Source organism: Oncorhynchus mykiss, chromosome 19 (assembly GCF_057628025.1).
Source record: "Oncorhynchus mykiss isolate SJ-2025 chromosome 19, ASM5762802v1, whole genome shotgun sequence".
In the NCBI taxonomy this organism is placed as follows: domain Eukaryota; kingdom Metazoa; phylum Chordata; class Actinopteri; order Salmoniformes; family Salmonidae; genus Oncorhynchus; species Oncorhynchus mykiss.
The window spans coordinates 36,998,813-37,020,261 of NC_143040.1; the positions used below are offsets into that span (position 1 = coordinate 36,998,813).

Below are 21,449 nucleotides of genomic sequence, written 5' to 3' on the forward strand. Positions count from 1 at the left end.
CAGTCTACTAAAGTAACACTAAGCAGGGCACTACACACACGCGCACACACACACACACACACACACACACACACACACACACACACACACACACACACACACACACACACACACACACACACACACACACACACACACAGTCTACTAAAGTAACATTAAGCAGGGTGCTACACACACACACTCAGTCTAATAAAGTAACACTAAGCAGGGTGCTACACACACACACACACAGTCTAATAAAGTAACACTAAGCAGGGTGCTACATACACAACTACAGAAATACATGGGGTTAGGCGCGCTCTTGTTCATTGGACTTTTTAAAAGGATGGTGACAATAGACAGATTGTTTTCTATGTGTCTTAAAAACAGCATGTTTAAACACACAGGTGAGTAAAAACGATAAATTAGCAGGTCCGTTCTGGGGAGCCAAACCACTGCACATCTGGTGTGTGTGTGGCATGATGCTTTAACAGAGACTAGGTTAGGTGTACCTTCCATTTTTAACCCTGTCAGCACAGAACACTACCGTCAAACTCAAAGTGTGGATCCTACACACGGTATCGGGGAAGCTACTTTGAAAATATAGTTTAACAAGCTACCAATTACTTCACACTGAAAAAATGTTAAGCTACACTAAAGTTACGCTTAAAAAATATATAGTTTACTTAACTGAAGTTACTTTGAAAAGCAGTTTCACTACAGCTAAACTACTTACTGATAAATTTAAATCTGAAATGTCATAAACTACAAATTTCAAGAACAAATCACTTTGAGGTCATACTGTATGTTGACACAATGTCATTTTGCCTATTAAACACACACAAAAAAACTAATGTTTCAAGTGATAATAAGGCAGGTGTGATGCCAAAAAATATAATAAAATAATGCATTGTCTTTTCCTTTTGCAAAATAAGTATTGTGTAGTTACAGTAGGTAGCTACGACGCTAAATGTAAAAAATAAAAAGTTATGAACTACTGAAAACACTACCCAGATTAGAATTTAGTTCAACTACCACCAAACTACTGCAAAATGCAGTTGAACTACATATAGCTGGTTACCTACTCCCCAACACTGCCTTACAAATACTGTGGATACAGTATTTTCATCTTTCACTTCCCTCTATATCCACTGTGGCCTGGTAGGGAAAAAAACAGGCTGCTACTTCATTTAAGCTGTGACAAGGCTACTACTGTATGTTTTCTCATGATTGCACGGCTGTCAAAGAGGAGACGGGGATAGGCCATTCTGAGGAAGACATGTCAGCATTGGAGACAGACAAGAGAGAGCAAGGAATTCCTACACAGGTGGGGGAGTGAAGGAACGGAGAACGTCGGGGCCGGGGTAGAGCGTGGCGGTATATGTTCAGTAAAGGGGGGAAGGCGTTACAGTTTGCATGCCTGTATGCGTGTGTGAGGGAGGAGTGTACTGCGTTGCTACGTTACTCCAGTGCACGTCCCGAACACATGTTGCAAGAACTCGAGAGCAAACGCATGCATTCGACACTCCATTACGAAGAGAACAGGTTAAGCATTTACAATTCCATCCATCCGCAGCCTTCAGTTGTTAGTCTATCACCGACCGTACAGTGGGCCTCGGGGCAAAGAACCGGGAGTCTTTCCATTTTGGCAGAGAGCAGCTCACACATTAATGATGAGTGTCAAATAGCAACCTGACTCAACATAGCCTACTGCTGACTGCTGCCAGGAGAGGGGGGGGGGGGGGGTGGAGAGAGAAGGAGCCAGGCTAAGCCACAGGTGTGTGTGTGTGTGTGTGTGTGTGTGTGTGTGTGTGTATGTGTGTGTGTGTGTGAGAGCGTGCCTACAGGAGATATACAGCAGAATGAGAGAGTGTGTTGTAGACTCCATTCTCTGCTCAAATATTTGAATATCTGGAGGTTGTTACTTGAGCTTGTTGTAAGCTACGCTGCACCAGTGATTCAGTCAGCCCCACAGACCCAGAGAGGAGACTGATATGAAGGCACACTCTTGGCTAACAGCTTCTATGGCTGACAGGAACACACACTCATGCATGCACGCACACACGTCTCTCTCCCTCCCTCCCTCCCACACACACACAAACACACACACTTCAAGTTTGACGTGTTTTAATCTGTCACATACAAGTAGCTTCATAGGGAATTTGAAAAAGATATTCTACGAAAAAAAAATAAAAATCACAAACTATTTCAAGATATCAATGCGAGTCTCTATTGTCTTCTATGATGATTTTGTCATTTCTATTCAATGTGTACAAAAATGACAGAATTTTACAGGAGGCTTCATCCTGTGCCTGATTCCGTTTATGTGAAGTCGACGTTGAATTAATGCACTGTGGGTGGAGCGTGTGTGTGTGTGTGTGTGTGTAATCGGGACATTTGGGCTTGGAACACCGTGGCTGTGTGTTTGTAATAGTTTGTAGTGGACTCTAAACCCTCTGTATGTTAAATAGGTTTACATTAGTATGGCAGCGAGATACAATATAGGACTCATCTATGCACACAGTATGTAATGGCATGCATGGCTATTGTATTAGAAGTGTTAAGTTGTTCCCAATAATGTTTGTGCATTAAATGAGGCAGGGCCTTGATTTGTCGAGGTGGATTATTATTGCGTGTAATGGAAGATGAGCTTGGACGTTGTATGGCTGCAGTGTGGATAACAGATCAGTGTTATGCGTTATGGTTCTATTCCGATTATACTACGGTTGTATTCTGGTTGTACTATGGTTGCCTTCTGGTTATACTATGGTTGCATTCTGGTTGTACAATGGTTGTATGTATGGGACGGGCACTAGCTGGAACAGTCTATTGGAGGTCCCAGGGTTTAGGGAGGCCTGTGGATGTTGGAACCTGAGACAGCAGGCCTCCTAAGGCTGCCTGGTGCGCTTCAGTAAACTACCTGGTGGGCATCCTAATAGATTGCCTGGTGGGCACCTTAAGGCAAGGCTGGTGGGCTTCTTCTCATCACCAGTTCTTATTCAACCACCCGGAAACGTATTCATACACCAGCAGCATCACAGCTCCACCTGGGAGGAGGAGAAGACAACGGGGCATAGAGATGAATACAATACTACACGTTATAATACTGATTATGTCATCTAATTCCATGTGTGGAGTTGTAGGGCTGGGTGGACATGGCCAAAATATCATATCATGGTATTAAAAATAAATCGGACGGTATGATGGTATTTAACATGATTTAAAACATTCCCACAGGCCACAATCAACAGCCTGATCAACTCTACGCGAAGGAGATGTTTCACACTGCATGAGGCAAATGGTGGTCACACCAAATATTGACTGGTTTTTCTGATCCACGCCCCTACTTTCTTCTTTAAGGTATCTGTTGACCAACAGATGCATATCTGTATTCCCAGTCATGTGAAAAATAAAGTATTTGAAATGATTGCATGTTGCGTTTATATCTTTTTTTTCAGTGTAGAGGGTAAAGTAAAAACCCAAACCGGTCCGTGCATCAATACCGGCAAATTGTAAAATACTGTATTTCGCCCAGCCCTATGGAGTTGCCAGACTGATTTTTAGAAGGACATGCTGTGCAATAACTATTAAACCAAGATAAGGGTTAGGCTATCATTAGCAAAAGACCACATCTAGATAAAAAAAAACATCTATAATATAGTATAATCAACCTCTCATTTAGTGATATGATGAAAGACGTAGGCTGCATTTTAAATTAGCCATAACATTCAAGATGTACTGTAACAAATAGCAGACGTCTCTTTACCAAAAACATTGCTCCTCTGATAGAAATGCTACATTATTATTTCTCAGTCCGTAATGACCAAACGTTTGGGAAGAAAGTGAATTGAATAGTTGCAGGAACGTCACCTGGTCCGAGTCTCATGATCTTGGGGACCAGTCCTTTGTACAGCGCCAAGTATCTGGAGAAATAATACAATATTACATCTGGAGAAACGACAGCGGTGTCTTAGAACTAAGAAAAAAAGACAACATTACTTAAAAAATAAAATAAATACTGGGATCCCTTTTATTCTAAATCCCTGTACAGTGTGTGTGTGAGTGTATGTGCGTGTGCATGAATGCGCCAACATGTGTGTGTAATTACGAGTGTTGGCATTATTGGGCTTAGCAGATGCGACTGCCTGCCCGGTTTCTGTCTCCCTCGCAGGTCAGGTAGAGAGAGAGAGCACACTAATAGCCATTGGTGTTTAGTGTAGTGTAACTTAAGGGTATACCTACTATCTGTGCTAACCCTAATGTGTTCAAGGTGATCAGTGTTCCTGGCTGGTGCTGGCCTCCCTTACCCGTCACCCCTCCCTCCCCCGTCCCACACTACGCCTCCTGCTCACCTACCCCCGCCACTGATGGCGTTAATAAGGCTCGACCCACTTCCTCCCTGCCCCTCTGTCTGATTAGATTGACCCATGGAGCGCCGCGCGGCTCGTTAGGACAGCCTTAACGACATCTCCCATAGGGACCACTAATTAGCTGCGACTGTGTTGTGTTAGAGCATGGGGACTGGATGGAGTGGGCTGAGAGTAGACCTCTCTCTCTCTCTCCCTCCTCCTCTCTCCCTCTTGAAAAAGCAGCAGTGAGTCAGTGCCACTCCTACAGCAGCATCAGCCCCCCCTAGGCCCCAGACAATACACTAGTCGACCCAACAACACCTAGGAACCACATCAAGAGGTTCAGATGTCTTGGCGTAATGGCTAAGGGGTTGAGTCGCTGGACCCGGGTTAGAGTCCAGGCTGAGGCAACCCCCTGGACTTCAGCGCTCCATACGTACCCCTCCTCCCGGTAGACCAGGCCCATGGTCTGGAAGCAGGTCCGGTACTTGATCTCTCCCGGTATGGGCTGGGGAGCCTGGATGCGGCTTTTGGCCACGTCGAAGGGAATGTTGACACAGGAAGAGATGGTTCCAGAGGCCAGGCCAATAGCAAACTTCCTCAGGAACTCCAGGGTTGGGTCCTGACAGGGGAAAAGGGAGAGACAGGGACAAAGAAGAGAGACAGAGAAGAACGAGAGATGGGAGAGAGATAGAGATGTTCACTAAAGAGACAGAGGTCTGTGCTGCAGCAGTATCCATGGATGTTCCTCTCTCATTTATCTGCCTGGACATCTTTTTCTATTTTATAATCTGCCTGGTCCAGGTCATTGTTCAATATGAAAGAAAGACATAGTGATATCTACAGTTGAAGTCGGAAGTTTACATACACTTAGGTTGGAGTCATTAAAACTTGTTTTTCAACCACTCCACAAATTTCTTTGAAACAAATTATATTTTTGGCAAGTCAGTTAGGACATCTACTTCGTGCATGACACAAGTCATTTTTCCAGCAATTGTTTACAGACAGATTATTTCACTTAATTCAAATATAATTCACTGTATCACAATTCCAGTGGGTCAGAAGTTTACATACCTTAAATTGACTGTGCCTTTAAACAGCTTGGAAAATTCCAGAAAATTATGTCATGGCTTTAGAAGCTTCTGTTAGGCTAATTGACATAATTTGAGTCAATTGGAGGTGTACCTGTGGATATATTTCAAGGCCTACCTTCAAACTCAGTGCCTCTTTGCTTGACATCATGGGAAATCAAAAGAAATCAGCCAAGACCTCAGAAAAACAATTGTAGACCTCCACAAGTCTGGTTCATCCTCGGGAGCAAATTCCAAACGCCTGAAGGTATCATGTTCATCTGTACAAACAATAATACGCTAGTATAAACACCATGGGACCACGCAGCCGTCATACCACTCAGGAAGGAGACGCGTTCTGTCTCCTTGAGTTAAACGTACTTTGGTGTGAAAAGAGCAAATCAATCCCAGAACAACAGCAAAGGACCTTGTGAAGATGCTTGAGGAAACGGGTACAAAAGTATCTATATCCACAGTAAAACGAGTCCTATATCGACATAACCTGAAAGGTCGCTCAGCAAGGAAGAAACAACTGCTCCAAAACCGCCATTAAAAAGCCAGACTACGGTTTGCAACTGCACATGGGGACAAACATTTTATTTTTGTCCTCTGGTCTTATGAAACAAAAATATAACTGTTTGGCCATCATGACCATCGTTATGTTTGGAAGAAAAAGGGGGATGCTTGCAAGCTGAAGAACACCATCCCAACAGTGAAGGACAGGGGTGGCAGCATCATGTTGTGGAGGTGCTTTGCTGCAGACTGGTGCACTTGACAAAATAGATGGCATCATAGGGCCTCCCAGGTGGCTCAGTGGTCTAAGGCACTGCATCGCAGTGCTAGCTGTGACACCAGAGACTCTGGGTTCGAGCCCAGGCTCTGTCGCAGCTGGCCACGACCGGGAGGTCCATGGGGCGACTCACAATTGGCCTAAATTCATCCGGATTAGGGAGGGTTTGGCCAGTAGGGATATCCTTGTCTCATCGCGCACTAGCGACTCTAGGCTAGGTGTACGGTGTTTCCTCAGACACAATATAATATGCGGCTGGCTTCCGGGTTGGATGCGTGCTGTGTTAAGAAGCAACCCTTGGTTGGGTTGTGTTTTGGAGGAGGCATGGCTCTCGACCTTCGTCTCTCCCGAGCCCGTACGGGAGTTGTAGCGATGAGACAGGATAGTAACCACTAACAATTGGATACCACGAAATTGGGGAGAAACAAAAAAAGATATTTTTTATGTGGATATATTGAAGCCACATCTCATGTTGCAAATGGGACTTCCAAATGGACAATGACCACAGACATACTTCCAAAGTTGTGGCAAAATGGCTTAAGGACAACAAAGTCAAGGTATTGGAGTGGCCATCACAAAGCCCTGACCTCAATCCTGTATAAAATTTGTGGGCAGAACTGAAAAAGCGTGTGTGAGCAAGGAGGCCTACAAACCTGACTCTGTCAGGAGGAATGGGACAAAATTCCCCCAACTTATTGTGGGAAGCTTGTATTAGGCTACCAGAAAGCGTTTGACCCGAGTTAAACAATTTAAATGCAATGCTACCAAATACTAATTGAGGGTATGTAAACTTCTGTGATGAAATAAATAAAAGCTGACATAAATCATTCTCTCTATTATTCTGACATTTCACATTCTTAAAATAAAGTGGTGATCCTAACTGACCCAAGACAGGGAATTTTTACTAGGATTAAATGTCAGGAATTGTGAAAAACTGAGTTTAAATGTATTTTGTGAAGTTGTATGTAAACTTCGGACTTCAACTGTCTATATCTTGATGGTGTAGTGATGAAATCTATCCCAACCCAACAGGATAGATGTAAGGACAATGTGTGCGTGTGGGGGGTAGAGAGAGAGAGAGCAATGACTCTGACTCATGCATATGATTGCAAAGCAAAGCTGGCATGAAAACCCTGATCATTTTATGGTAGCAAGGGGGAAAATTAGTGCAGTTTCCACCTCTCTGATTGGCTGAAGCACATGTCTGTTTGTGCGCTTGCTAGAGAGAGAGAGGATTTATAAACAGGGTTCATGCAGGCAGACTGGCGGAGGCATATGGGTACAATTTAGTCTAATTGGGCATTGACTCTCTCTGCAGCACAGAGGTATTACTATGTGTGTGTGTGTGTGTGTGTGTGTGTGTGTGTGTGTGTGTGTGTGTATTACTGTACCAAAGAGAGAGAGAGAGAAGTCCCGGTCAGCCCAGGGAACTCTGAAGGTTAATTGGTCAGGATATATATATATATATATATTTTTTTTACAAATGACAGAAGCCTATAGAAAGGCAGATCCTGGACAAGCCTGTATCTTGTCAAAGATCTGGACAGTTAAATAACGGATCATCTTAGAGTTGTTGGTTTTTTAAGTAGAATGTGGAGTACGGAACTGATTGAAGTGGAATAAAAATATCCGGTACTCATTTTAGTTTTACAGTACCGGTACTAATAAAAGAGTTGGGGTACTCAACCCAGAGGTTACATTTGAGTTACTGAGGAGGTTACATTTTAGTCCGGCCTCTGAACACCAACATGTACTTACAATAAGCACCAACTCAGACATTTCACTTCTGACGGCACTGTGTTAGGAACGGTCCGTTCAAATGCACATGAACGTGGCACAGTGAATTTGACTGCCGACACGACTGAGTTGCGATTGCTCATTGCTCACCCTGCTAACAAAAGCATTTGAAGGGGTTCAATAATCAGCCCAGCCTGTCTCTGCTGGAGCAAGTTATATCTATCCTGTAACTATACAATGGGCTGAGCTTCACTTAAAACAGACTCAACTCCAGCCAAGCCTGCAGGTAGGTATAATGCATTGTGATGCAGTTATAATGCATAGTTAGACTTATATGACCCCCTTTTTCCATCTCACAATGATTCCGTCTAAATACCAGCCATTCTGAGTCAGTAGAAAAATTCCTGAATAGAGAGATATGACTGGTTTTCCCCAAAGGATCACTCTCTGAAGCTAAGATAACCAAGCCTAAGAAGTGGTCATTTTCCCTCTATTGACCACTTTAATACAGTTCACGCATGATAATAACTATACATAAGCGCCATCCATAAATGCCAGAATTATGCAGACCAGGGGTGAATTCACCCAATAAAAAAAGCTTCAGTCAAAACGGCTTCCACATCTACCCCACTGTAGAACTAACTTCCTCCTGAAATAATAATACACTGTCTGCTTTCAATTAGTCCATGGAAGTTAATCTAGGATGCATCGCAAATGGCATCCTACTCCAGATGTAGTGCACTACTTTTGACCAGGGCCCATAGGGCACAATATCTGGAGTAGGGTGACATTTGAGACGCAGAACCTAATGCTGTCTCCAGTTTCTACACGGTGAACAGGCTGGCGTATGGCAACGTTTCCATTCAACAAAATGTACTTTTGTTTGGGAATCAGGCCCTCGATGCCGGATGTGTAACGTGAACCTCTGAGGATGTTGTAGAGAGCAAACAGACGAGCTATTAGCGGCACTCTACCCAACTCCTCTCTGATTTTCCTTCCTCTCAGTTGACTCACTGACTAACCAATCCAACTGTAGTACCTAGAGCATGGCTAACCAATCCAACTGTAGTACCTAGAGCATGGCTAACCAATCCAACTGTAGTACCTAGAGCATGGCTAACCAATCCAACTGTAGTACTTAGAACATGGCTAACCAATCCAACTGTAGTACTTAGAGCATGGCTAACCAATCCAACTGTAGTACCTAGAGCATGGCTAACCAATCCAACTGTAGTACCTAGAGCATGGCTAACCAATCCAACTGTAGTACTTAGAGCATGGCTAACCAATTCAACTGTAGTACCTAGAGCATGGCTAACCAATCCAACTGTAGTACCTAGAGCATGGCTAACCAATCCAACTGTAGTACTTAGAGCATGGCTAACCAATCCAACTGTAGTACTTAGAGCATGGCTAACCAATCCAACTGTAGTACTTAGAGCATGGCTAACCAATCCAACTGTAGTACCTAGAGCATGGCTAACCAATCCAACTGTAGTACCTAGAGCATGGCTAACCAATCCAACTGTAGTACTTAGAGCATGGCTAACCAATTCAACTGTAGTACCTAGAGCATGGCTAACCAATCCAACTGTAGTACCTAGAGCATGGCTAACCAATCCAACTGTAGTACTTAGAGCATGGCTAACCAATCCAACTGTAGTACCTAGAGCATGGCTAACCAATCCAACTGTAGTACCTAGAGCATGGCTAACCAATCCAACTGTAGTACCTAGAGCATGGCTAACCAATTCAACTGTAGTACCTAGAGCATGGCTAACCAATCCAACTGTAGTACTTAGAGCATGGCTAACCAATCCAACTGTAGTACCTAGAGCATGGCTAACCAATCCAACTGTAGTACCTAGAGCATGGCTAATCAATCCAACTGTAGTACCTAGAGCATGGCTAACCAATCCAACTGTAGTACCTAGAGCATGGCTAACCAATCCAACTGTAGTACTTAGAGCATGGCTAACCAATCCAACTGTAGTACCTAGAGCATGGCTAACCAATCCAACTGTAGTACCTAGAGCATGGCTAACCAATCCAACTGTAGTACCTAGAGCATGGCTAACCAATCCAACTGTAGTACCTAGAGCATGGCTAACCAATCCAACTGTAGTACCTAGAGCATGGCTAACCAATCCAACTGCCATAAAATTGGTATTTTCACAGGCTGAGAGCCACTTATCCAGTATATTAGACTGAGAGGCTGTTTGAAAGGCTCTCAAAGTGATTAATAGGCCTGGCTTTGTCTATGGACAGGACATAACAATTAGATCTACTGTAAGGGAAAGTCACTTGGTGGCTGGGCAGTTTGGTTAAGGAATATATAGTCTATGACCTACAATACAACTTAACACACAAACAAAACTGTACACAGACAGTTACATCCAACTGATCTAATGTAACGGAAAGTCAAAAGTCCTTGGTCTGTTTGGTGTAAAAACAGAAAGCCTATGGAAAAAAAACAACAGAGATACAGGCCAGGACAGCAACAACACAGACAGGCACATTCAATCTAATCTCCCGATACCTGGCTGGCAGGAATGGCATCCTTGACGTTGAAGTAGAATCCAAAGTAGATCATGTTAAAGACGCCGTGGCGCCCCAGGGTCGACGTTAACCCTTTATTCAGCCCTCGCAGGCCAAAGCCGTCTGCGTTGATGATGTTCCGTGCTTGGGCAAACGTGGAGGGCTGCTGTATCGGGGCAAGGTCAGGAAGAGAAGAAAAGAGCACAATGTCAATGACAGAGAATAGCAAAGATCCACTATAAGGGCGGAATCCTTAACTTGAGTATCGCAAAACCATGCATCGGTGTCAATGGTTACTGTCAAGATAAACATCAACGGTAAAGGGCAAGTTAAGCATGCAGATCTCAAGTTAGGATCCGGGCCATCGTAAGTGACAGCAGTGAGATATTGCAGTGCATTAAGTTCCTATTAAACAGTGCTTTTGAATCTCACCACTTGGAAAGAATCTCTGTTGGCCTGCAGGCCGACTTTGACCACTTCAAATGGGTTGACCACCAATGCCTCGGTCAGGCCTGACCCTAGACCTGCTACTGACAGAGCCTGGGGAGAGAGGAAGGGAGGGGGAAAGCAGGAGAGAAAGCGGGAGATGGTTAAAGAGGGACACGTACGGGAGTGAAATACAAGATTGAAGTTCCACATCAACAGGGAGGGAAAAGGACAGAGGGAAGAGAGAAACATAGAAGGGCAGGTAGCCACAGGGAAAGGTACAAGGCGTATTTGTTTATAAGGTGGACATACGTAAGATATATAGTATAAGATGGATTATATGGGTTTACATTGTGAGCATAGTAGTGTGTTTAAGACAACAGCACAACTCAAAGCTTCATATGGCTTTGACAGAAACCAGTCTCTCTCACACACGGACATAGGACATCAGTCTCAGTCATGCTGTGACAGCAATTGTTACATGTCTACAAATGCAAAGAGCTAACAAAGTGATGGATAGAGGGAGCAGAGGGAGAGAAGGGGCTGAGTGAAAGAGTGAGTGAGAGAAAAGAGATGTCATAGACGTATGAGGAGGACGCAAAGGCGGATCTGTTCTTGCAAGAGAACTGTTGGACGGGGTGGAGGAAGTTGTCACTTTCAAAGACAACTGGTGGAAGAGTATAGGGGTGAAGCGACAGATTCTCTAGAAAGGTTCAACAGTCCAATCGAATGGACATTTAGCATGAAGTACTTTGGTGTGTGTTTGACGTACAGTGAAGGGTGGTCAATGTGTGTCGAGCCTGTGTGAGGGGGAAAAGACCAGCGCATGACGTGTGTGTGTGTGTGTGTGTGTGTGTGTGCATGCATACGTGTTTGTGTGCATGCATCATATCAACGTTTCTTGGCCACCTACACATATTTGCAGGTGTAAGGGCAGGCGCAGAAATGCTTAAGCAGAAATGCTCATGTTACCAACAGGGCAGTAGAATGTCTCGCAAATACAATACAAATAAAACTTTCAATACAAATCATCTGAAAAAAAATCTAAACAAGAATCAAGAAATAACAATACAAGTAGATATACAGTGTCTTCAGAAAGTATTCACACCCAAAAACTTCTTCCACATTTTGTTGTATTACTGCCTGGATTTTAAATGGATTACATTAACATTTTTGGTGACTGGCACACACACAATACCCATTAACGTGAAAGTGGCATATTTCTATTTTGTACAAATGAATAAAAAATGAAAAGATGAAATGTCTTGAGTCAATAAGTATTTAACCCCTTAGTTATGGCAAGCCTAAATAAGTTCAGGAGTAAAGATTGCGCGGCACGGGGCACCTGCACCAAAAATGTTGGAATGGTGACATTTGCACGATCGGTTTTCTATCGCTCATTTGAACGTCACGTCAATGATATGATGTCACCGCGTGGGACTGTGGGTCAATTAACCTTGTCGGAGTGGGCGCCCTGATTCTAGTTTATGAGCTAGGCAGGCTACGGCCTGGGAAGGTCTCCAACTCAGAAGTACGAGATGAGGAGGGGATGTGGGTAGGTTGACCTCAGGTCTCCCCACTGGAAGCCCGAGGTAGGGGGAGCATCTAACACATCTAACTTTGTACAGTACTAATACAATTAGTAAAATCAGTCACACTACGAAATGCTACCAAATAAACCACAATTCATTCATAATACTGTGAATATATAGTTTCACAGACATGTTGTTGTATTTTTTCTGGTTTGTGTGGAATCGTTAATAATAATATAAAACCAGTCTGCACACCACCAAGGTGAATTGGTTTAGTCTTGACTCTTGGTTGACAGTGTTGGGGGATGGGTAATGTATTGATGCTAGATGGCCAAATCAACACAAATGTGTTTATATTTGTCTTTGTTACTTCTTTTTGATATTTATGAGTCTTATTTTTGTATATATTTTTATATTTATATAGTTTTAGCTAGGACCGCCACACTCTGTACACCACACATACAGATAATTGTAAGGTCTCTGTCAAGCAGTGAATTTCAAACACAGATTCAATCACAAAGACCAGGGAGGTTTTCAAATGCCTCGCAACGAAGGGCACTTATTGGTAGATGGGTAAAAAAAAAACAGACATTGAATATTCCTTTGAGCATGGTAAAGTTCTTTAATTACACTTTGGATGGTGTATTAATACGCCCAGTCACTACAAAGATACAGGTGTCCTTCCTAACTCAGTTGCCGGAGAGGAAGGAAACCGCTCAGGGATTTTACCATGAGGCCAATGGTGACTTTAAAACAGTTACAGAGTTTAATGGCTGTGATAGGACAAAACTGAAGATAGATCAACAACAGTATAGTTATTCCAAAATACTAACCTAATCGACAGAGTGAAAAGAAGGAAGCCTGTACAGAATAAAAATATTCCAAAACATGCATCTTGTTTGCAACAAGGCACTGATGTAATATTGTAAAAAAAAATTGCAAGCAATTAACTTTTTGTCTTGAAGACAAAGTGTTATTTTTGCGGCAAATCTAATACAAACATTACAGAGTAACACTCTCCATATTTTCAAGCATAATGGTGGCTGCATCATGTTATGGTTATGCTTGTAATCGTTAAGGACTGGTGAGTTTTTCAGGATTAAAAAATACATGGAATGGAGCTAAGCACAGGCAAAATCCTAGAGGAAAACCTGGTTCAGTCCGCTTTCCACCAGACACTGGGAGATGAATTCACCTTCCAGCAGGACAAAAACGTAAAACACAAGACCAAATCTACATTGGAGTTGCGTACCAAGAAGACAGTGAATGCGGCCGAGTTACAGTTTAGACTTAAATCTACTTGAAAATCTATGGCAAGACCTGAAAATGGTTATCTAAGCAATAGTCAACAACCAATTTGACAGAGCTTGACATTTAAAAAAAGAAAGAATAATGGGTAAATGTTGCATAATCCAGGTTTTGAAAGCTCTTAGAGACTTACCAAGAAAGAGTCACAGCTGAAATCTTTGCCAAAGGTTATTCTACAAATTGTTGACTCAGGGGTGTGAAAACCTATGTAAATGAGATATTTCTGTATTTAATTCTCAATCAATTTGCTCAAATTTCTTAAACCATGTTTTTACTTTGTCATTATGGGGTATTGTGTGTAGATGGGTAAAAAAATACAATATTTAATACATTTTGAATTCAGACTGAAACACAACAAAACGTGGAATAAGTCAAGGGGTATGAATACTTTCTGAAGGCACTGTATTGGAGTGAGCATGTGTGAGAATCAAGAATATAAATACATGGTGTGTATAGACAGTTTAGAATTTGTTAAGAAAATAGTAAAAAAGTATGTGGACACCTGCTCGTCGAACATCTCATTCCAAAATCATGGGCATTAATATGGAGGTGGTCCCCCCTTTGCTGCTATTACAGCCTCCACTCTTCTGGGAAGGCTTTCCACTAGATGTTGGAACATTGATGCAGGGACTTTCTTCCGTTCAGCCACAAGAGCATTAGTGAGGTCGGGCACTGATGTTGGGCGATTAGGCCTAGCTCGCAGTCGGCGTTCCAATTCCTCCCAAAGGAGTTTAACGGGGTTGAGGGCAGGCCAGTCAAGTTCTTCCACACATCTCAATGTCATGTTGAAACAGGAAAGGGCCTTCTCCAAAGGGTTGCCACAAAGTTGGAAGCACAGAATCGTCCAGAATGTCATTGTATGCTGTAGCATTAAGATGTCCCTTCACTGGAACTAAGGAGCCTAGCCCGAACCATGAAAAACAGCCCCGGACCATTATTCCTCCACCAAAGTTTACAGTTGGGACTATGCATTGGGGCAGGTAGCGTTCTCCTGGCATCCGCCTAACCCAGATTCGTCTGTCGGACTGCCAGATGATGAAGCGTGATTCATCACTCCAGAGAACGCGTTTCCACTGCTCCAGTGTACAATGGCGGCGAGCTTTACACCCCTTCAGCCGACGCTTGTCATTGCGCATGGTGATCATAGGCTTGTGTACGGCTGCTCGGCCATGGAAACCCATTTCATGAAGTTATTGTGCTAACATGGTGTGGCTGAAATTGCAGAATCCACTAATTTGAAGGGGTGTCCACATACCTGGCCATGTAGTGCATGTACAGTATTAGGTATAATAGGATGAGCTATTGAAAACTGTAGTCTGGCTTTTTTATGGCGGTTCTGGAGCACTGGCTTCTTCCTTGCTGAGCGGACTTTCAGATTATGTCGATGATAGGACTCGTTTTACTGTGGATATAGATACTTTTGTACCCGTTTCCTCCAGCATCTTCACAAGGTCCTTTGCTGTTGTTCTGGGATTGATTTGCACTTTTTGCACCAAAGTACGTTTATCTGTAGGAGACAGAACAGGTCTCCTTCCTGAGCGGTATGACAGTTGCGTGGTCCCATGGTGTTTATACTTGTGTAATATTGTTTGTACAGATGAACGTGGTACCTTCAGGCGTTCGGAAATTGCTCCCAAGGATGAACCAGACTTGTGGAGGTCTACACATTGTTTTCTGAGGTCTTGGCTGATATCTTTTGATTTTCCCATGATGTCAAGCAAAGAGGCACAGAGTTTGAAGGTTTGCCTTGAAATACATCCACAGGTACACCTCCAGGGGGAAGAGCACACAACCCTGTGGGACCCCCGTGTTGAGGATCAGCGTGGCGGAGATGTTGCCTATCCTCACCACCTGGCGTCAGTCCGTTAGTACGTCTAGGATCCAGTTGCACAGAGAGGGGTTCAGACCCAGGGCCCTGAGCTCAGTGACAAGCTTGGAGGCCACTATAGTATTGAAAGCAGAACTAAACTCGATGAACACCATTCTGACATAGGTATTCCTCTAGTCCAGGTGCAGGTCCAGGTGTGTGTATGCATGTTTTTCTTTTGCGCGATGTGTGTGTGGCTTGTACTGCATGCGTGTGCGTGCTCTGGGACAGGCGTAATGGGAAAACGTCAGGAACAAGTCTGCAGGTCATTACTCTCCCTCTTGTTTTGTCCTCCTGTCTGTCTGTCTGTCTGTCAAATGCCCCTGTACTTGTGTGTGTGTTTTGTACGGTATGTGTGTGTTTTGTACTGTATGTGTGTTTGAGCATGTGTGTGTGTGTGTGTGTGTCATCCTGTTCAGGGTATGCAGCTGAACAGCCTCAGTGTGATTGATGATGGAGGGAGGAATAGCAGCAATAAGAAGGTAGAGAGGAAGAAGTGGCTGAGTCTGTCCGTCTATCTGTCTGTGAGGATGGGTCCTGACCTGGGGCGAGCACACAAAACACCCCCCCATCCCACACACACGTCCCTCACCCACCCACTAATTCATTACTAATGACGTTACTTTACAGAACCACACAGTGCCTGAGGGGAGTGTGGGGTTGGTTGTGGGAGGCTTAGAGGGGAGGGTGGGGTTGGTTGTGGGAGGCTTAGAGAGGAGGGGGAGGTAGGGAGGAGAGGTGGAGGCCGCTTACAGAGACTGAAGGGGGTGGAGGAGGTGGAGAGGAGTGACTGATGGGACAGGTAAACATTTCTCAGTGGATGGCTATGCAAACACGTTGCGGTAGTTACGCGGTGCCAGATCAGGTACAGCTAGGCTAGTCATTGTGAAGTGCGTACAGGTACGGGCTGGCACAGGTAGGCCATCCATCACACAGAAATCACACCTGACACACATCTGTCAGCTGAATGGATGCTGGGTGGGGAGGCGGGGTCATTCCTTGTAGAGGTGACTCTGTCTCAGTTACACATCTGACTCACAGAGTCAGCCAGAAGAAAAATCTTAGTCAAGGTAAGAATGTTGACGGTCAGTCAATGGGTGTCCATCTATCGGGGTTTGAGTGATGGGGTTAGATATACTTGGGTGCTTTTGTTTTGTGTGTGTAAAATCTGAAGTGAAAAATCACGACACATAGTTGTGTGTGTGTGTTTGGGTAACTTACTAGGCCAGCGGGCAGACCGGTGAGACTCAGCAGCTTCTTGTACTGTTCAAAGGTGAAGAACTACGGAGAGAAGAGATGGAGATAAAGGAGGTGTCCAAGCCAGGAGGAGGAAGTTATAGATAGACTCATTACATAAAGACACACAACGGTCACAAAACTTGCACTTACATGTATGCCCACTATGATGCACACAGACCGTGCCTTCAGAAAGTATTCATACCCCTTGATTCATACCCCTTGACCCATAACGACAAAGTGAGAACATTTTTAAAAACATTTTTGCAAACTTATTGAAAATACACCATCTCATTTACATTAGTATTCACAACCCTGAGTCAATACTTTGTAGAAGCACCTTTGGCAGTGATTACAGCTGTGACTCTTTCTGGGTAAGTCTCGAAGAGCTTTCCACACCTGGGTTGTGCAACATTTGCCCATTATTATTTTCAAAATTATCAACAAATTTGTTGTTGATCATTGCTAGTCAACCATTTTCAGGTATTGTCATAAATTTTCCAGTAGATTTAATTAAAAACTGTAACTCGGCCACTCAGGACATTCACTGTCTTCTTGGTAAGCAACTCCAGTGTAGATTTGGCCTTGTGTTTTAGGATATTGTCTGAAAACGTGAATAAATCTCCCAGTGTCTGGTGGAAAGTAGACTGAACCAGGTTTTCCTCTAGGATTTTGCCTGTGCTTAGCTCCATTCCGTTTCTTTTTTTATCCTGAAAAACTCCCCAGACCTTAATAATTACAAGCATACCCATAACATGATGCAACCACCACTATGCTTGAAAATATGGAGAGTGGTACTCAGTAATGTGTCATATTGGATTTGCCCCAAACATAAAACGTTCTATTCAGGACAAGAAGTGAATTGCTTTGCCACTTTCTTTAGTGCCTTGTTGCAAACAGGATGCATGTTTTGGAATATTTGTATTCTGTACAGACTTCATTTTCACTCTGTGAATTAGGTTAGTATTGTGTAGTAACTACAGTTTTCTCCTATAACAGCCATTAAACTCTAGCTGTTTTAAAGTCACCATTGAGGGGTTTCCTTCCTCTCCGGTAACTGAGTTCAGAAGGACGCTTGTATCTTTGCAGTGACTGGGTGTATTGATACACCATCCAAAGTGTAATTAATAACTTCACCATGCTCAAAAGGGATATTCACTGTCTGCTTATCAAATCAAATGTATTTGTCACATACAGCAGGTGTTAATGCGAGTGTAGCGAAATGCTTGTGCTTCTAGTTCCGACCATGCAGTAATATCTAACAAGTAATATAACCTAACAATTTCACAACAACTACCTTATACACACAAGTGTAAAGGAATGAATACGAATGTGTACATACAAATAATTAAATGAGTGATGGCCGAACGGCATAGGCAAGATGCAGTAGATGGTATAGAGTACAGTATATACATATGAGATGAGTAATGTAGGGTATGAGAACATTATATAAAGTGGCATTGTTTAAAGTGGCTAGTGATACATTTAATTATTTTATCTTTACCAAATCCCTTCTATGCAAGGCATTGTAAAACCTCCCTGGTCTTTGTGGTTGAATCTGTGTTTGAAATTCACTGCTCGACTGAGGGGCCTTACAGATAATTGTATGTTTGGGGTACAGAGATGAGGTAGTCATTCAAACATCACGTTAAACGCTATTACTGCACACAGAGTCCATGCAACTTGTTATGGGAATTGTTCAACAAATCTTTACTCCTGAACGCATTTAGGCTTGCCATAGAAAAGGGTTTGGATACTTATTGACTCAAGACATTTCAGCTTTTCATTTTCTATTCATTTGTAAAACATTTTTTGGAAAAACACTATTCCACTTTGACATGATGGGGTATTTTGTGTAAGCTAGTGACAAAAATAAATACATCTCAATTTAAAATTCAGGCTGTAACACAACAAAATGTGGGAAAAGTCCAGGGGTGTGAATACTTTCTGAAGGCACCGTATACTTTTGAACAAGATTTGAACCAATAATAGAGTCACAAAATAGAGTCACTTCCTATCTCTTTCCTGTATTACATGTACAACGAAACAGGAGCGTCGGCCTGGTGACAAATCAGTAGATGTGTTTATCTGAGGTCAGGGCAAAAGGCCCTGCAGAGGCCATTTCATCTGCTGTTTAAAGGAACGATTGACCCAAGTTGAATGTTATGTTGTTTTTGTGCATCTCTGAGTGACGTTCTATCTATTCCCGGGGTCATTTGTTTTAGTTTTATGTGTATCTGAGCTAGTCGCAATTCAAGCAGGCAGATATACAGCCGGTATGATGAGTTTTGCATCATTTGAGATGTACAAAAACGATATAACATTTTTAAAAAATGGGTGAATCTTTCCTATAATTCACATGAATTTCCCCCTACAATCGCACAGCCAGCTCTAGCTCGGTAAGTGATTCGTCCGTCTCCTCGATGAGAGTATTTACGCACGCACACACTCACGCACACGTCCTTACAAGAGGAGGGGGAGGTAGGTAAAATGCTTTACAACGGAAAAACAACCATATTTATTTCTTATTGGTCAATTCAAGTGTAGTCCCTCCCGGTTCCATCCGTTTTCTTCCATTTGGTGCCTAATGAACACAACCGTGGCACTGACAGAGAGAGGCGCTGCTGCGTCTGTTTGTTGTGCACGTGTCTCACCATCACAACACTTTACTATTCCCAGCGGCAAACGCAGCAGCAGCAGATACCAGAACTAGTGACCCAGAGGAGGTTGTGTGTGCTGTGTTCCCTGGATGTCAGCAGTAGCGAGCACGCTTGGGGAAGACTTTCACACAGTAGAAGTGTGGAACTCCAGCCGGGGTGTGTTCAGCATGAAATGGAAGAAGACACTCGGAAATGGAGTGAAACAGGGAGGTACTATTTGAACATGTCCAATAACAAGCCCTCATTTTGGTGGTCCATTGCAAAAAGTTTTGCTATGATGGGCCCTAACGAACACAACCTACTGGGTTGTCACACAGGTGATTCACCCACAGCTCTAGTGGGCATGTGTTGCGTTGTCTTACGTCAGATACCGCGGCGATTCCACCTGCACTGAGGGACGAGCATTGCGTAGGGGTGACGCCACCTGACGCGTCGAACCATGCACGTGGTGAACAGCGTCGCACTTCCTGTGCCTTACCTTAACTGCTCTCTTTGGGGTCTCAGCCAGGATTGGAGGGAGGATCCCCTTATAGAAGCCATATATACTGTCGAGAGAATAATAAAATGAGCATTAGACATGACACAACATGACAACTAGTACAACTTGACAATACAACTTTCATAACAGTTACATACCAATAAAAAGAGACTAGCCTGCTGGCCTTACTGGGTGGAAAGGAACATTAGCCTGCTGGCCTTACTGAGTGGATAGGAACATTAGCCTGCTGGCCTTACTGGGTGGAAAGGAACATTAGCCTGCTGGCCTTACTGAGTGGATAGGAACATTAGCCTGCTGGCCTTACTGGGTGGAAAGGAACATTAGCCTGCTGGCCTTACTGGGTGGAAAGGAACATTAGCCTGCTGGCCTTACTGGGTGGAAAGGAACATTAGCCTGCTGGCCTTACTGGGTGGAAAGGAACATTAGCCTGCTGGCCTTACTGGGTGGAAAGGAACATTAGCCTGCTGGCCTTACTGGGTGGAAAGGAACATTAGCCTGCTGGCCTTACTGGGTGGAAAGGAACATTAGCCTGCTGGCCTTACTGGGTGGAAAGGAACATTAGCCTGCTGGCCTTACTGGGTGGAAAGGAACATTAGCCTGCTGGCCTTACTGGGTGGAAAGGAACATTAGCCTGCTGGCCTTACTGGGTGGAAAGGAACATTAGCCTGCTGGCCTTACTGGGTGGAAAGGAACATTAGCCTGCTGGCCTTACTGAGTGGATAGGAATATTAGCCTGCTGGCCTTACTGGGTGGAAAGGAACATTAGCCTGCTGGCCTTACTGAGTGGATAGGAATATTAGCCTGCTGGCCTTACTGGGTGGAAAGGAACATTAGCCTGCTGGCCTTACTGAGTGGATAGGAATATTAGCCTGCTGGCCTTACTGGGTGGATAGGAATATTAGCCTGCTGGCCTTACTGAGTCTATAGGAACATTAGCCTGCTGGCCTTACTGGGTGGATAGGAATATTAGCCTGCTGGCCTTACTGGGTGGATAGGAATATTAGCCTGCTGGCCTTACTGGGTGGATAGGAACATTAGCCTGCTGGTCTTACTGGGTGGATAGGAACATTAGCCTGCTGGCCTTACTGGGTGGATAGGAACATTAGCCTGCTGGCCTTACTGGGTGGATAGGAATATTAGCCTGCTGGTCTTACTGGGTGGATAGGAACATTAGCCTGCTGGCCTTACTGGGTGGATAGGAACATTAGCCTGCTGGCCTTACTGGGTGGATAGGAACATTAGCCTGCTGGCCTTACTGGGTGGATAGGAACATTAGCCTGCTGGCCTTACTGGGTGGATAGGAACCTTAGCCTGCTGGTCTTACTGGGTGGATAGGAACATTAGCCTGCTGGCCTTACTGGGTGGATAGGAACATTAGCCTGCTGGTCTTACTGGGTTGATAGGAACATTAGCCTGTTGGCCTTACTGGGTGGATAGGAACATTAGCCTGCTGGCCTT

The 21,449-nt window shown here is 43.9% G+C and overlaps 1 protein-coding gene across 10 annotated transcripts in view; it reads right to left on the reverse strand.

The window, feature by feature from the left end:
• Positions 1-2,089: 2,089 nt before the first annotated feature.
• slc25a21 (solute carrier family 25 member 21) overlaps positions 2,090-21,449 on the reverse strand; it is a 259,138-nt gene continuing 239,778 nt past the window's right edge. For all 10 annotated transcript variants that reach the window (XM_036954590.2, XM_090210935.1, XM_036954588.2 and 7 more), the window contains 7 exons: positions 19,971-20,037; positions 16,818-16,877; positions 10,896-11,003; positions 10,465-10,629; positions 4,769-4,950; positions 3,850-3,902; positions 2,090-3,026 (listed from right to left, as the gene is read on the reverse strand). In XM_036954590.2, coding sequence (XP_036810485.1) covers positions 2,965-3,026; positions 3,850-3,902; positions 4,769-4,950; positions 10,465-10,629; positions 10,896-11,003; positions 16,818-16,877; positions 19,971-20,037 — 697 coding nt within the window. In that variant the 3' untranslated portion in view covers positions 2,090-2,964. The remainder of the gene's footprint in view (positions 3,027-3,849; positions 3,903-4,768; positions 4,951-10,464; positions 10,630-10,895; positions 11,004-16,817; positions 16,878-19,970; positions 20,038-21,449) is intronic.